The sequence below is a fragment of the Vipera ursinii genome, assembly GCF_947247035.1.
Source record: "Vipera ursinii genome assembly, chromosome: 3".
Lineage (NCBI taxonomy): Eukaryota > Metazoa > Chordata > Lepidosauria > Squamata > Viperidae > Vipera > Vipera ursinii.
Genome location: NC_139516.1, coordinates 162,974,959 through 162,990,910, shown reverse-complemented (window position 1 = coordinate 162,990,910; position 15,952 = coordinate 162,974,959). Strand labels below are relative to the sequence as shown.

General features: G+C 38.5%; 1 protein-coding gene across 4 annotated transcripts in view; it reads left to right on the top strand.

Annotated features, from left to right (window-relative positions):
- Positions 1–1,025: 1,025 nt before the first annotated feature.
- The window catches only part of PTPRM (protein tyrosine phosphatase receptor type M), a 488,223-nt gene continuing 473,296 nt past the window's right edge, over positions 1,026–15,952 (top strand). For all 4 annotated transcript variants that reach the window (XM_083358729.1, XM_083358728.1, XM_083358727.1 and 1 more), the window contains exon 1: positions 1,026–1,380. In XM_083358729.1, the coding sequence (XP_083214855.1) occupies positions 1,308–1,380 (73 nt within the window). In that variant the 5' untranslated portion in view covers positions 1,026–1,307. The remainder of the gene's footprint in view (positions 1,381–15,952) is intronic.

Sequence of the window (15,952 nt, the reverse complement as noted above, 5' to 3'; positions counted from 1 at the left end):
TTGGACCTATTAACAAAATTACCAATTACGAATCCACAATCAGCCAGCTAAACTAACACTACCTTTAACTGAAGTGTTTGTGGTCAGCCTCTTTAGCTTTTGGCATTTTGACTGAAATATCTTTGGTAAATGACGAAGTAGGTGTTGGCTAACTGCTGCTTCCAACAATCCCTTTATCAAGCAAAAGCATAGGCCAATTAAGATGGACTTGCTCTGACTGAAGCTAATTCGTGGCTCATTTGCAAAAAAAAAACAAAACCAAAACCCTGCCCAACCCCTTAATATATTAAGATATATTCTGAGCTTGCACACGGAACGTTTCCTTTTAAAGGCCACAAAAGGGCCTGCAACAACCAGAGTAACACAGCTGTTCCAAGTTCTGTATTGAGGTCGTCCCACCATTTTCCGTCTCATGGGGTCAACACCCTCCGCTTTAAAGCGGGCCGAGTAATATTGTTTTGTTTGCATTTTCAAGTGTCGGAAAACATGAGGTTGCTGCACCAGGTCCATAAAGCGAAGTCTTGGAAATAATTTCAGGTTTCGTCTCTAAGATAGGAAGACTAGGACTGATCCGTCCGGCTACGCTGCCGTATTACACAAACTTGGATAGTTTATTCTAGGCACGGGACTCCCTTCTTTCCTGCTATTTCTATGGGCAGTTCCCGTTTTAGCGCCTTTTGTTTTCCTTCGCTCGCTGTTTTCTTGCTCGGGTCCGCTGCTCACACCGAACCCCTTCTGGGGGGGGGGGGGGGGCGAGAGCGGCATTGGACGAGCAGGCCCGTCCCGTTACGGTAGCTCGCTCCTTCCGCCGCGGAGAAAGAAAGAGCAGCGTCTTCCGAGTCGCCAGCCAGGCCGGCGGCTGCCGGGGGCGCTGCTTCTGTTGTGCCGCCACTCGCCCTCTAGCGGGAGAAGGCGGCGCTGTCGGCGGCTGGGCGTGACTTGGCAGCTCGCTTGCTCTCCGCTGCCTGCTCGCTCGCCTGCCTGCCTGGGGGGAACCGCGAGTCAGTGCGGGGACTCGAGAGCGAGAAGCGAGTTGGTTGCGAAGACTGCGCGGCGCGGCGCGCTCGGCTGAAAGGCTTGCCGGGCTGGAGCGGCGCAACAGGAAGCGCGGGCTGAGCGGAGTTGCCTGGCCGCCGGCGGGACTGCTTGGCGGGGCGAGGAGTAAACGGAGCGGCTTCTTGGAGAGCCCCCTCTGCGCAAGGCGGGCGCCGTTCAGAAGGGGCCACGGAGGCGGCTGTGGCGCCTCTCCTAGCCTCTCCCCCGAGCTGGGAGGGCCGGAGAGAGGTCTTTCTCCAAGGGAAGGAAATATGGGGAAAGTTGAAACTTGCCTCCTGACTTTGGCTGGACTTTTGCTGGCGACCAGAGGGGAGACGGTCACAGGTAAAGACACCCATCGCCTTTCCCCCTTCCCCCTTCCTCGGGCGAGCTAAAAAACGGAGCCTGCGCTCCTGGAGCAAGATGTGGATGGGGAGTCTCTCGTGGGTGGGCTACCGTCGGGAACTGGAAATTATTTTCCCCACGTCGGGGTGTGACCTCCGGAGCGGCTGCCAGCATGGGAAAAAAAAATAGCCGGCGGTGGGGGTGGTGGGGTGGGAAGGGGAGAGACGCCTGGAAGCGAGCAGGGAAGTTCCAGGCGCGGCGGGAGGGAACCCGTTAGTTAGTCTGGCTGCCTAGTGCAAAAGTGCAAAAGGAAGGGGGAGAGACTTGGATCGAGTCTGGCACGTTGGAGAGGCGAAGAGAGAAACCTCCTCAGCCTGGAGATCGGGACTTCGGCCAGGGTTTGGGACGGGCTTTAAAGCCAGAGCTTTAAAAACTTTCGGCTGGTGGCCAGCAGCTTGAGGGCGGTGGCGGGGAGGTTGACCAAATTCCCAATTCCTTTCTCTTTTCGGGACGCTCCGTCCAGGCAGGGCTGGCGAGGAGATGGATGTTTACCATTTTTTGCACGCTCGGCTCGGTGGGCTTCTGCCGAGCGACTGGCCGTGGAGCGGAAAGGCTCCGCTGCTCAAAAAAAAAAGCATCTAGGCGCCCTCTGGACCTGGCCAGCTTGCACAGACACCGGACTGTGTTCAAGCCCTTTGACAGCGATTGATAACATGGCTGGAGATGCAGAAAGGGATGCATCTCCGGAGCTGCATCGAAAGCAAATGTGGCTCCTCTAGAAATTGATAGGGGGGCCGTTTGTGGAGGCAAATTTGGCTCCTCAAGAAGTTGACGTTTGTGACAACTCACCGACAACAACAACAACAAAAAGGGAAGCAGCATGGGTGCTTTGTTTCCTTCCCTTCGCTTCTTCCAGGATTTAACATCTACCAATTGGTGACAGCAATATTCATCAAGGCATAACTTTTCTTGTAAATGAAATAAATCAACCTGGCAGCTTCTTATTTTGGCAAACCTTTCTGCTCTGCCTTTCTTCTCTGTCCTGGGTCTCCTCCATTATGTAAAGCAAAACAACAAGGTTAAATGACATGTGTATATGTTTGTAGTGCACATCCTCCTAATTTTGGCCTGTAACTGGGTTGCGGAAACAAGACATAGCTGGAAGGAATGAGTAACTTCAGACTGTTTTGCTTTCCACACAAAGCTTGAACTGTAAAAACCTATGGTCGAAATTGAAGACATCTGGGTTCCGGGTTGTGTGTTCTTTGATCAGGAGCAGAAGTAGGACTAGGACTAGGACTTTGCTTGCCTCTATTGCAGAGTGCACTAACTTGGTCTTTGTGTAACTGAATTTTGGGTTTTAAAAATCCACACTTATTTCTGTTGAAATAGTCTAGGTTAATGAGAATGTTCTAGTTAAAGCTCAGAAAAGGCAAATCTGTGTGGTTCCTCAAAATTCTCTTCTCCCACTGCTCTTAATTCAGGAGGTTCATAGGTGCAAAAAGGTGATCCAGAGTTTGCCTCTGTGAGAAACACAGCATTGAGGAAAAGCTCCCCCTGGTTTCCTCTCTTCTTATGCATAGCTGTGAATTATGCTCAGTGTTTCTATTACTGGAAATCTTCAAATCCGTGCTTTAATTAGCTCTTGCGTTATTCAGATATAGCTAAACCTCACTGCCTAGCTATATAATTTTCTTGATGTTCTGTCAAAACTGTTGAGAAAAATTATTTCTGTTGGATGTTCAGAGTTATGTGCAAGTGCCAACCAATAATACTGATGTCCTTACTTTAATAACAATACTGTTTTAGTACATCTCTATAGTGTTTGATGTGGTATAAACTGATTTTCATGAAGTGAGAATACAGATATTTTTGTAAGTTAATGACTTTTGAACCAGTTAACATTTGTTGGAAGTGGACAGTTCTATGCTAAGTTGGTTGTTCTTACAACTATATGGATCAATCTATCTAGAAAGAGAAGATACTACATATGTTACCATTGACTGTTTGTTCTAACTTACTGGAAGATGAAACGGTAATAGAATAATTTTTTGTATAAATACATTCATTGCAGAATTAAATCTTCTGTGGTAATATTCGACCATCAAAAGAAATAAGTAGAATGTTGAATTTTAGGGAGAACTACACAAGACGTAGCTAATTATATCCCGCTGAAAGTATCATTTGTTTATTCAAGTTACAAATCTTTAAAATCAGAAATGGGATTTAAAAACTTAATTTTCTTTTTTAATACTGTATATTGAATCTTAAATAGAATTTTCATTATATCCATTAATCTTTATAGTATGACTTTTGAAGGGAAATTGTGTTCAGGGAAAAAAGTGATATGGTAAAAAGACTGCTTTAAAGTTTCTGTTTCTAAACTTTGAAGCAATTCTTGAAAAACAGGTCAACAATAAAAGTATTGAGTTTTTCTGTGAAATTACTCATTGACAAATTTGGTATTCAAGCCCCTGATATTTAAGATGGTAATGAGAATTGATTGCAAGATCAAGATTTTGTAAAAGCTAATAATGCTTTCAGATTATCGAAAAATGTTTACATTTTCATCTGAAAAGGGAGTTTTTTTTCTTTGTATGAGACACCCATGGAATTTCAATATAGTTAATCAGCTAACCTGTCCAAATAAGTTTGTATAACTTTATGCAATCTTATTTTATATTAATTATTGAAAAATGGCTATTGAATAATTGCTGAAAATTGAATATTATTTCTAGGCTGCAGTTTTGTAGTCTGTTTACTGGATAGGTTACCTATGTCCCAAAGAAAAAATATTTTGAAGAGCTGAAGAGAGTCTTGTGATGATCTTTCCCAATCATGGAATATCAAGAAAAATGCGATGGAATTTGAAAATCAGATATATAAAAGACTTTTAAAAATATCTACCTATGAGACAGTATTTAGAAACTTGGTGCTTCTTGTTATAAATTTTGCTTGTCCTAGAAGCAGAAAAGTCTGTTTTTTGACTGCACAATTACTTTAGGAGTGGCAAACAACTAACGCTTCAGTCCTGAAACCATTTATTCAAAAGAGCTAGAATAGCATGTTCACATTCTAATTGTGCTGTCAGAATGAATTTTTTCTCTGTTTGCTGCCACAGCATCAGAACTGGATTTTTATTTCTGTTTAATGATGTATTTATGGGCTTCTACTAATATGTTTGAAATAATGTGAAAGGTAAAAAAAACGTAATGAGGAAACAGTTTAAATCCTTAATTAATTTTATGTAGTGCCTTTAATTTCTTACAAGGCATATTCATTTCTTTCTGTTATTTGTTTTAAATTGAAAGGTAGAGTGAAATCTACTACATTACAAAGCAATATCTGTAAAGAAGTCGTGATTGAAAAAAATAAATAAGCATTTGAAAGTCATACTGGTAGTGTTAATAGCTTATGTAAATACATTAAAATTAAGAGCAATATTATAATATTGTTGAATAAATCCTTGCAACAGCGAAGCTGTAGTTATTAAAAATATTTTATTGATGTAACCCATAATTTGTTGGTAAATGGAGTACATTGTTGTGTATAAAAATTCTGATCCTGCAGTCCTACATTTTGTTTAAATGTAAGTTAACTTGATTGTCAAATTCAGAAGTTTCATTGGATCAAAAATGGCAGAATTATGTCATAAAAGCTCTATGGACACATCTGTAAAATGGCAGATAACCAAAATAATGCCATCTGTACCAGCATTTTAGGGAATATTTATTTCCAGTGAAGTATGTTTCTGTATGTTGGACATTTTTATTAAATAGTGCTGGCCTTCTGTGTGTGTGTATTTGGGTTGAAGCATATGGACTCTTATTTAAATGTAACAAAGGCCCTGGGCACTATAAGAGATTTGGACTAATATATTGAGGGTGTGATCTAAGTGATTTATATTACCTTCAGCTTAATCTGTGTTGAGAAAATTATTGTCTGTATCTGCTATGCATCTGTACATGGAAATGTATTTCTCTATGTTTGGCTAATAATTTAACTGTCGTATTGGATTGGTCAAGTGACCTCACAGGAAAGCATGTAGACCAATGATTATCCCATAACTATAGAGTACTATAATAGTTAAGGGATAGCTAGAACCTGGAAGACCCTAGTACAAGTCCATTCAATCCATGTAAATGTCAGGACCCACCCCAATCCATGACTTAGGAAAACAAAAACTCTTGGAGTCAGTTCTAGTCCAAAAGGAATTTTTACTAGGACATGCTTGGTTGTGGAAATACAAGACAGGACTTAGTATTATTTTACAAATTGAAACTTTATAAAGGGTTCCCGGTTCAACCCCCCCTTCCCTCAACCCCATTTGGTCAGCCCCCATCATTTTACTTCATGTCATTTCTTACTTGGGAAAAAAAGGAACTTCAAATCTTTATGGTTATTGCCTTCTTCCTCTACAGATTTAAATGAATACACAGGCCAGATGCCTTCTTCTCTAACCCTCCCTTTTGTTCCCCCAGTTCAAAAGGTTTCCCTTGGTCTTTGAAATAACCTAAGGCAGGCTGAATCCACATGCGCTCCTCCTTCCTCAGGAGATGGCAGAATCCATGGGGGGGATAATGTTTTAAACATACATTTATGAATGTGATATAAATGGATTCTGACAGTAAACTTTACTGGATGACTTTGGACCAATCATTCTCTCTCAGCCCAACTGTCCCTCTTGTTATGGGACAGCATGAAAAGAGATAATCATAAAAACTGCCTTGAGATCCTAGAGGAAAGTTGGATCACATGCCTTACAATTTAGAATAATATGACATTTCATCCATGACGTAAGATTTGCCATGGTCCGCATAGGTGTGCAACATACTTCCATCAGTTTCTTTTCTGATTGTTTCTAAGTGGTGTAAAGAACTAAGATCCAGATCCAAAGTCCTTTGTGGACATTATGTTGCTGCAAGGAACTAATAAAGACAAATACAAGTTTACCTTTATTTTTATGCAGCCATAAGGGACGCGGTGGCTCAGTGGGTTAGGACACTGAGCTTGTCGATCAGATGGTCGGCAGTTTGGCGGGTCGAATCCCGAGTGCCGCGTAACAGAGTGAGCACCTGTTACTCGTCCCAGCTTCTGCCAACCTAGCAGTTCGAAAGCACGTAAAAATGCAAGTAGAAAAATAGGGACCACCACGGTGGGAAGGTAACAGCGTTCCGTGCGCCTTTGGCGTCTAGTCATGCCAGCCACATGACCATGGAGACGTCCTCGGACAAGCGCTGGCTCTTCGGCTTTGAAACGGAGATAAGCACCGGCCCCTAGAGTCGGAAACGACTAGCACTCATGTGCGGGGGAACCTTTACCTTTACCTTATGCAGCCATAGGAACTTTCTCACTGTTTTAACTTTTGCCTTAGATGTAGAATTCCAGGGGTATGGGTTTCAACACACTTTTCGTTTTCCTAGTACTTTGTTTCTTGCCTATGACAGTTGTTAGGTGATGGTGCTAATGCTGAAACTATATCAACCTTGTCTTGTATTACTTATTAAAAAAAATAAAGTTTTCTGTTCAGTCACTGATTAAAATGGCACTGTTGTTATAATATAGAAGAGAAAAATACACCCTTCAGCCTGTTACAAGGATGTAATTACACTGAAGAATTCCTATAATGCATCTTTGATCTCACAGTTTAGCTATCAGATTCTGTAAGAAAAATTACAGACAAATATTTATTCTTTTAAAGCATTAACTCTTGATGCCATCTTTTAGAATGACAACTGAAAAGTCTTGAGTTTACTACATAGTTATAGAACGTGTACATATTTGTATCTCTGCTTCTAGAATCCTGTAATAATTGAGAATAGTGAGAATACAAAATACCCCATGTATTGTTTGTCTGAGAAAATGTTCCAGCCACTTGCTATGTGTGTACAGATGACTTTCCCATTGGGAACTGAACTGCAATAAATTAACAAACTTGCCAAAATAACTGACCTTCAAGCAGCTCCTTGAAAGAAACTGTTGCATTCTTGATCAGTATTCAGCATGCTTTGATTTGGCCATATCTCTGTATAGCCCATTAGTTTAATATTAAAAAAATATTTAATTAACCTATTCTATCATTCTTGTAGCCAGATTACTTCCATTTAAAAGGCTATATTAAAAAAAATAAGCTCAAAAATGTTAACTAAGTACTTATAGATTCTACAAACTTAAGTTGAACTTAAGCAATCTTCAGAACTTTGTACACTTCAGATTTATTGGAATGGCAATTTCTGGCATCACCGGAGCCATGCTCACTGGGAATTGTGGAAGATGCAGACCAAACACATCTGGAGATTGTCACATTGTGGAAAGCTGGAGTTTCTTAAAGGAGTGTCACATGTCAAAGTACTTTAGGTAGCTCAGGGACTGAATGAAAACAGCAAAACATAAAATAAGAACAGGTACAATCTTCCTGGACAAATTTCAGTAGACCTAAATAAGTTATTTTTGACCTTTATTTATTTAAATTTAAATTATCAATGGATTTCTGGCACAATTATAAATGACTTAAACGTTACTACTCTTCTGTATATAGGTAAAGGTAAAGGTTCCCCCGCACATGTGTGCTAGTCGTTTCCGACTCTAGGGGCCGGTGCTCATCTCCGTTTCAAAGCCGAAGAGCCAGCGCTTGTCCGAGGACGTCTCCATGGTCATGTGGCCGGCATGACTAGACGCCAAAGGCGCACGGAACGCTGTTACCTTCCCACCGTAGTGGTCCCTATTTTTCTACTTGCATTTTTACGTGCTTTCGAACTGCTAGGTTGGCAGAAGCTGGGACGAGTAACAGGAGCTCACTCTGTTACGCGGCACTCGGGATTTGACCCGCCAAACTGCCGACCTTCTGATCGACAAGCTCAGCGTCCTAACCCACTGAGCCACCGCGTCCCTCCTTCTGTATATAACTATTAATAATTAATCCTTTGCCCACAAATGATACAAAAACAATAAAGAATACATTATACAACTTTTCAGTGTGTACTATTTAATTCTATAGCAGTTTCTCGATACAGGTTTGTTTTAGTAAATAATGCCAAATTATTATTCTGAGTATTATTTGTAAATTTTGTTTTCTTCCCAATTTCCTTTTACGTGTGCTTTTCTTATCTAAGTTTGTATGTCAAAGGAATGAAATCAGGGACAAGATTTTGTTTGCTGTGATGTACTGCTGATCACTAGGTGTAGCTGCATCTCCAAATCCACTTTCCTAAACCTTGATTCTAGGTTGGATTGACTGAATTTGGTGTATTTTACGCTTAAGAGATCAAAAGGTTTTAAATGAATAATTTCAAATGATGATGTGTACCTTTTGGAAAGAAAATAAAATGAATATGTATACATTTGTGATTAAATGTTTACTCTTATACTTTGTTAATAGTTTTAACTCAGAGAGATAATAGATTCCAGTAAAAATGTACATTTTTGGTGAAATAGTATTATAATATCCTATTCTACATGCATTTGTGCAACTTTCAATGTCTTGTGCTAAAAGTGTAGCACTAAATAGTTTACCAAAATATATGCCATTCAAAATCGCTTTATACAAGGGCAAAATAAAAGCAAATTTTATTGTTGCTTTAGATAATTTATTAGAAAAATATCTGCCTATATGACAACCTTTTTGTATCTCTTTGGATGGTTGTTCTTTTAACATTGTTGTTTTTTTACTGCTGAGCATTATACTCCTCATGATCTGAAGATAAAAGAAGTATTTATTCAGTCTTTATCCTGCCTTTATTACTTTATAAGTAACTCGTGGTGAACATAACATTTCTTTCCTCCCATTTTTTCCCATGACAACAACCCTCTGAGATGATTTGGGCTGAGAGAGAGTGACTAACCCAAAGTCACCAAGCCAGCTTTCATCCCTAAGACAGGATTAGAATTTATGGTCTCCTGGTTTATAGGCCAGCTCCTTACCACTATGCTAGACTGGCTATCCTCAATAAGTCAATAGTACCACCTGAGTTTTTGCACTTCAGGAAGCTAGCTAGCTAGCTAAATAAACAAACAAAAAATAATAAAATAAAATAAAATAAATAAATAATAAAATAAAAATAAAATAAAATAATAAATGTTAAAAATGCATAGGGTCATAAAGCTCTTGGGCACGCTCAAAATAAATGGATGGAAATCAAGTACAGTGTTATAGGATTGTTGTTACTTATTTGCAGATATGGCTGTGTTTTGAATATATAATACAAGAAATTCCATTCTTCAGTTTTGACATTGCATTGTAAAACTTGTAGTATCTGACATACAACAAGCAACACAATATCCAAAGAACATTTGGAATATATTTAAAACACATGATTACCTAGTTCTACAAAGTTCTGTAAAAGTTCCCAGTGACGTTGCAACCACAGTGGGTTTGCCCTGTGGTGTTAATTGGGAATTCCAGAGTTTGAGTGACAATTAGAATAATCTTGGAAGTGTAACTGTCTTTAGAAAGGATATTCATACCAATTTGATGAAACTGACAACTGGTCTGTATGAGGTGGATCGGGCCGATAGAGAATGATTGATTGAAGGTTACTCAGCTGGCTTTCACAGCTAATGTGAAATGTGAACTCAGAGTCTCCTGCTTTATAGCCTGCTGCCTAAACCAACAACTAAACCAAACTGGTACTACAACAACAACAACCATTAAAAATTTGGAACGGACCTTAAAAGTCATCTAGTCCAATCCCCTGCTCAGGCAGGAAACCCTATACAATTTCAGACAAATGGCTGTCCAGTCTCTTCTTAAAAACTTCCAGTGTTGGAGCATTCACAGCTTCTGGAGGCAGGTTGTTCCACTGGTTAATTGTTCTAACTCTCAGGAAATTTCTCCTTAGTTCTAGGTCAGGGGTAGGCAACCTCGGCTCTTTTATGACTCATGGACTTCAACTCCCAGAATTCCTGAGTCAGTCCATGAGTCATAAAAGAGCCGAGGTTGCCTACCCCTGTTCTAGGTTGCTTCTCTCTTTGGTTAATTTTCTTCCGTTGCTTCTTTTCCTGCCTTCAGGTGCTTTGGATAATAGCTTGATTCTCTCTTCAAATAAAACAAATAAAATTGTTCTCATTTCCTACATATGATCGGGCTCTGCATAGCTCTTTTATTTCTTTGTTTATTATATGATACTTACATTATGTATCAATTGACTGTTGTAAAACTTTTACAAAAGATTGTCATTCATTTTATCAGTGGGAATTATATGGTCAGAGCTTATCTTTCCTCTGTATAAATGCTTTATGTAAAAGGAACAGATGGAGAATGTGAGAACCTACTTAGCATTTGATGCCATCTGAAATTTTAGAAGTTATTGCTAAGAGGAAAAATGGATTGCATTACAATTTAATATTCAGTAGCAAGGTTTTTTTTTAAAAGCACATCTATTCAAACTCCTACTCCCTCTTAGTTACCAGGGAGGTGATAACACATTGCAACACTCTGGGGTGGATTTAATTGGTTCATTTGTTTTTAGGTAAGATTGAATGGTTGTATGGGCAGAAAAAGATAATGGGCATTAATCAGAGTTAACCTCTGTCTCTTTTCAAAATGAACTTGAGATTTGAACCCACAGCTGTTAAGAGATTATTAGAAATAGTATTCTCAGTGATAGATTATTAATAGACAGGAATTGAGCGACAACTACTAGATTGAGATGAATTTTAAACTGAAACACAATTCTCCTCCCCCCCCCCAACTTTCTCAGCATGGCTCTGCTAGTGGCTATTTTTGGAGCCAACTCTACGTAGTTGTGATTACATTCAATTCATTCTCTTTCCTCTCTTGTATTTGGGAAACAGATTCTTAAGAGTCATATAAAATGTAAATAGTTGTGTAATTGATTTTTAAAAAGTAAGTTGGAAATGTGTTAATGGAAGCATCTTTTCTAGTCTAAACCAGGAATCCTGCCCAAGGAAAGGGAGTTTAAACCTGATTTGGAATGGCCCTTGGGTCTGTAATTTGCATTGTGGTGTGCTGAAGTGGTGACTGGTAGGGAAAGAAGGTATCCTTGTTCAGTGATCACTTCAGGTGCTTCATCAGCAACTGTGACCCATACTATGGTAATCTCCCATTTGTATTACTGTGCAGTAGTGGCAAAAATTGTGGAAACCTTTTGGGAAAAGTGTATTTTTGAGGTTTGATGGCTAATAACACCACTTTTTTGGAGTAGTACTATAAAATTATATATCAGTGGAAAGATAATTTAATCAAGAGTGTAATGCAACATAGTTTGTTTCAATTATCTGTAGTGTATTCTATGAAAAGTTATAGCCAAATAACCAGAAAAAGGAAGCACAACTTGCTTAGGTTGATATCAGGTAGCTGTTTTGAGAGTGTTTAGAGAGCCAATCGGGTGTCATCTTGTTTTGGCAAGGAGCCAATCAGGTCACAGTAGGATTCAGTTATTGATGTCATGTATTGAACCTGAGTGGAGGACATTTGTCAATATGTTATGTGATCACTATCAAGTTGGTTGGGTTTTTTTTTCTTTCATTTAGTGAGCTTGTAAAATGTAATAAAATTAAAGTAATGGTGCAAAGAGTTGACTGACTGCCTAGAAACTGATGTAAAATAGTATTATTAAGTGTACAAGGCTACCGTTATAAAGAAATTAGAAGAAAAATTGGTGGAAACTTAACCAAACGTGGCATTTCTACTGTACACTTTTCTCAAAAGGTTTCCACAATTTTGGCCACTACTGTAATATATCATAAACAAGGCAAGTCTTGGAAATAGCAGAAAAGTTTCCATTGATGAAGAACGTGAAGTCAAGAATGTTAGCAATCTCAACTAAATTTTTGCATATAAGTAATTTAAAGCACGGAGCTGATATTTATTTTCAGATTCAATTAATTGTCTTGGTACCAACATTTAAGTCAGCAGTAATTTAAGATTCTGAAAAATCATCTTTTTGAGTTCTTTGTTTGAGACCCTTGATCCTTTCTTTATCAGCAGAATCATATTTAATTACAAAGGAAAGCTTTTTCTTTGTTTTTGGACTAGGATGTCAGTTACATTTACTATCCCAAGTAAGAGACAAATTGTATAATAAGCAATGTATAACTACATAGCTATCTTTCAGATATGTATTTCTCAACATTAAATACATGGCAATTTAATAAGGAAAATCATGCAAGGAATAGCAGAACCGGATGAGTGTCCCAGTTCTTTGTTTTTTATATTAAAATAAATTCAAATTTATTTTATTTATTTATTTTATTACATTTATATACCGCCCTTTCCCGAAGGACTCAGGGCGGTTTACAGGGTGATTAAAAAAACCAAGATACAAAAGTTAAGAACAAATTTAAAAAATTATATTTGTCCCTGCATAAATAAAACCCCAGTTAAAATTAAGATTAATCCTCAGCCTGGGCCAGAGAGCTCAAAGAGCCAGGTTTTCAGGTCCTGGCGGAATGAACGGAGGGCGGGGGCAGTCCTCAGCTCCACTGGCAGCTGGTTCCAAAGGGCAGGCGCCCCCACTGAGAAGGCCCTATCCCTGGGTGTCGGCCACCGGCAATCTCTTACCGGTGGCACCCTGAGAAGACCCTCCCTGTGGGAGCGCACTGGACGAAGGGAACTTGATGCCGGCAGCATCAAATTTCCTAAGAAAACAGTTTAAGGAGAGGCAGCAGAATTTAAAAAATAGATTGGTTTTCAAAGGATCTAGTTCTAGATGAAATTTGTAATATGTTCTTTTCAGTTACCATGGTTAAGTTTTAAGTAGATTACAAAGTTGAACTAAAACTCAGTCTCCTGGTCTCTAATCTAATGCTTTAACCAAACTGGCTCTCATTTATTATTAGAATGGAACCCAAAATACTATTTCAGTGGATATAGCCAATTTCTTTAACTTTGCAACAGCTGAAAACAGTTGCTTAGCTTGATTTTAGGATATGGAAAGTGAAAGCAGAATCATAGTCAAAACAGTACTAAACACTCAGTAAAAGATGTTACTTTTCAGTCAGCTGTTAGTCTTATGACAACTGTATTAGAACAGCAAAACTGTTAATATTGTCATTACAGAATAAAATACCCACAATGGCTAGATTCCAGATTCCTTGTATCTGAGGAAAGCCTAAGATATAGTTACTATAAGATGAACATAAAATGGATTCAGCACTTTTTAGGACTATTGATAATTATTGGATGCAATAATTATCAATAACCCTAACAGTCTGGTCAATACATTATCTGAAGTTCAGCAGTATAATATATAAAGTGGAAAACCAAAGCAAGAGAAAGACGGTAAATATAAAAAATTATCACATTTTAATGATAAATGTGTGAAAAATAACAGTGAAGGTCAATTTAATATTATATGGGTATTCATTAAGTAGTATCTCTGTTATTTCAACACAAAAGAGTATTGGAAAGAAATTGGATATAACTTTATTGGAAATAGGAAAACCTAACAAAAGGAATAATTTATAGCTCAAACCCTAATTGGAGTTTCAGGGGGGAAAAATCCATAAAAATCCTCAAATGCTTCCCTAAGGAAGAAGTGTGTAGGACTGTTGTTGCTTCTTTCATTCTAAGGCCCCTTCCTCTTTTATCTCAGTAATGTAATCCATAATCTAGGTATTATTAGGAAGTCTCAAAAGCCATACCCTGCATGCTTTCTCTGTGCTTCTTTATAGAACATCTATACAGAGAGGCAATTTGGATTAGAACAGAGTTATATTTATTTTTTCCCTTATGACTAATTAACAATTAATTAATCTTAGGGTTGACATGTAATTTGATAGAATATCATCCACAGAATATATTCTCCAAATTTAAAACAGTACACACATTTTCAGTGTACACAAGTTGAATCGGTGAAAAATTTCCTTCTGTTTCTTTTCTGTCTATATTCATGCATGTACAGGTTTACATACATACATAAAGGACATTGGGAACACCAGACATGAATGTTCTATTTATTTTTAAAGTTGCTTTCTAATGCATATTTAATTAAACTTCCTTCAGCTTGGAAGAACTTATTTTGACTAAGCATGCTTAAGGCTACACTACATGTCATATTCTTTTCCCTAAGGAAACAATGAAACATTCAATTTTTTAGTTCAGAAACTAAACTTTTAGTTAAAAACTATGGTAATTTAATTATCATGGTGGTATTACTGGGCCTGATGATGCCTACTCAAAATCCAGTGCTCATTTAAACTTAAATGGAGGAAGTGTTCAATACTTAAGTAGGATGGTCCCTAGTGCAAAAGAGCATAATATTCTGTAGATTAGAGAACTGTAACTCTTTTTTCTTGAAAATATAAAAAATAAGCAGTTAATTATGATACCCATAAATAGAAAACATGGGTTATAACTTTTTGATTAGACTTTTGTAATATAATGCATAATTACCTTTTCTTTCTTCTTTGCTGTCTTCATTGCACAGTACTGCAAGGGAGCCAGGTGTTGGTATTTGTACCGTATTTTCCGGCGTATAAGACAACTGGGCGTATAAGACGACCCCTTACATTTCCTGTTAAATTATAGGGTTTGGGCTATACTCGCCGTATAAGACTACCCCTCTTCCAACGCACACCAAATAAAAATTAAAAAACATCAGATTTGATTTTAATATGGTAATTTTAATTCAAATGCTTATGACATGCAGGTACTTAGTAGGAAAACTGTCACTTATAAACATAAGGCTGTTTGTCATCAAACATGTAAACATAAAACAGTGCAAGTGGATTAAACTTAATAATAATAATAATAATAATAATATAATAATAATAATAATAATAATAATAATAATAATAATAATAATAATAATAATGTTGGAAGGGACCTTGGAGGTCATCTAGTCCAACCCCCTGCTAAGGCAGGAAACCCTATACCATTTCAGACAAATAGCTGTCCAGTCTCTTCTTAAAAACTTCCAGCGTTGGAGCATTCACCACTTCTGGAGGCAGGTTGTTCCACTGGTTAATTGTTCTAACTGTCAGGAAGTTTCTCCTTAGTTCTAGGTTACTTTTCTCCTTGACTAGTTTCCATCCATTGCTTCTTGTCCTGCTTTCAGGTGCTTTGGAGAATAGCTTGGCTCCCTCTTCTTTGTGGCAGCCCCTGAGATATTGGATCACTGCTATCATGTCACCCCTCACCCTTCTCTTCGTTAAACTACACATACCCAATTCCAGCAACCATTCCCTATTTTCCTAATTCACTTTTTCACTTTTCCTAATTCACTCTAAAGCTTTCCCTGCGCAGAGCCTTAAGTAACGCCAGCTGCCTGCAATTAGTGCAGGTTCGCATCCAACCAGGCTCAAGGTTGACTCAGCCTTCCATCCTTCCGAGGTAGGTAAAATGAGGACCCAGATTGTTGTGGGCAATAAGCTGACTTTGTAATAATGCTGCTTGTGTGTGTGGGGGGGTGAAAGCCCTAATAAGCAGGCATATACATAGAATGAAGGCTATTGCTAAGCACATTGATTTGTGCTTTAAATTGTTAGCCGCCCTGAGTCTTCGGAGAAGGGCGGGATATAAATGGATGTAAAAATGTATAAATGGATATATAAAAAAAGACCAAATGGGAGATCCGCTCCAGGTTTTCCAGCCAGCCCGCCCAGTTCCTGA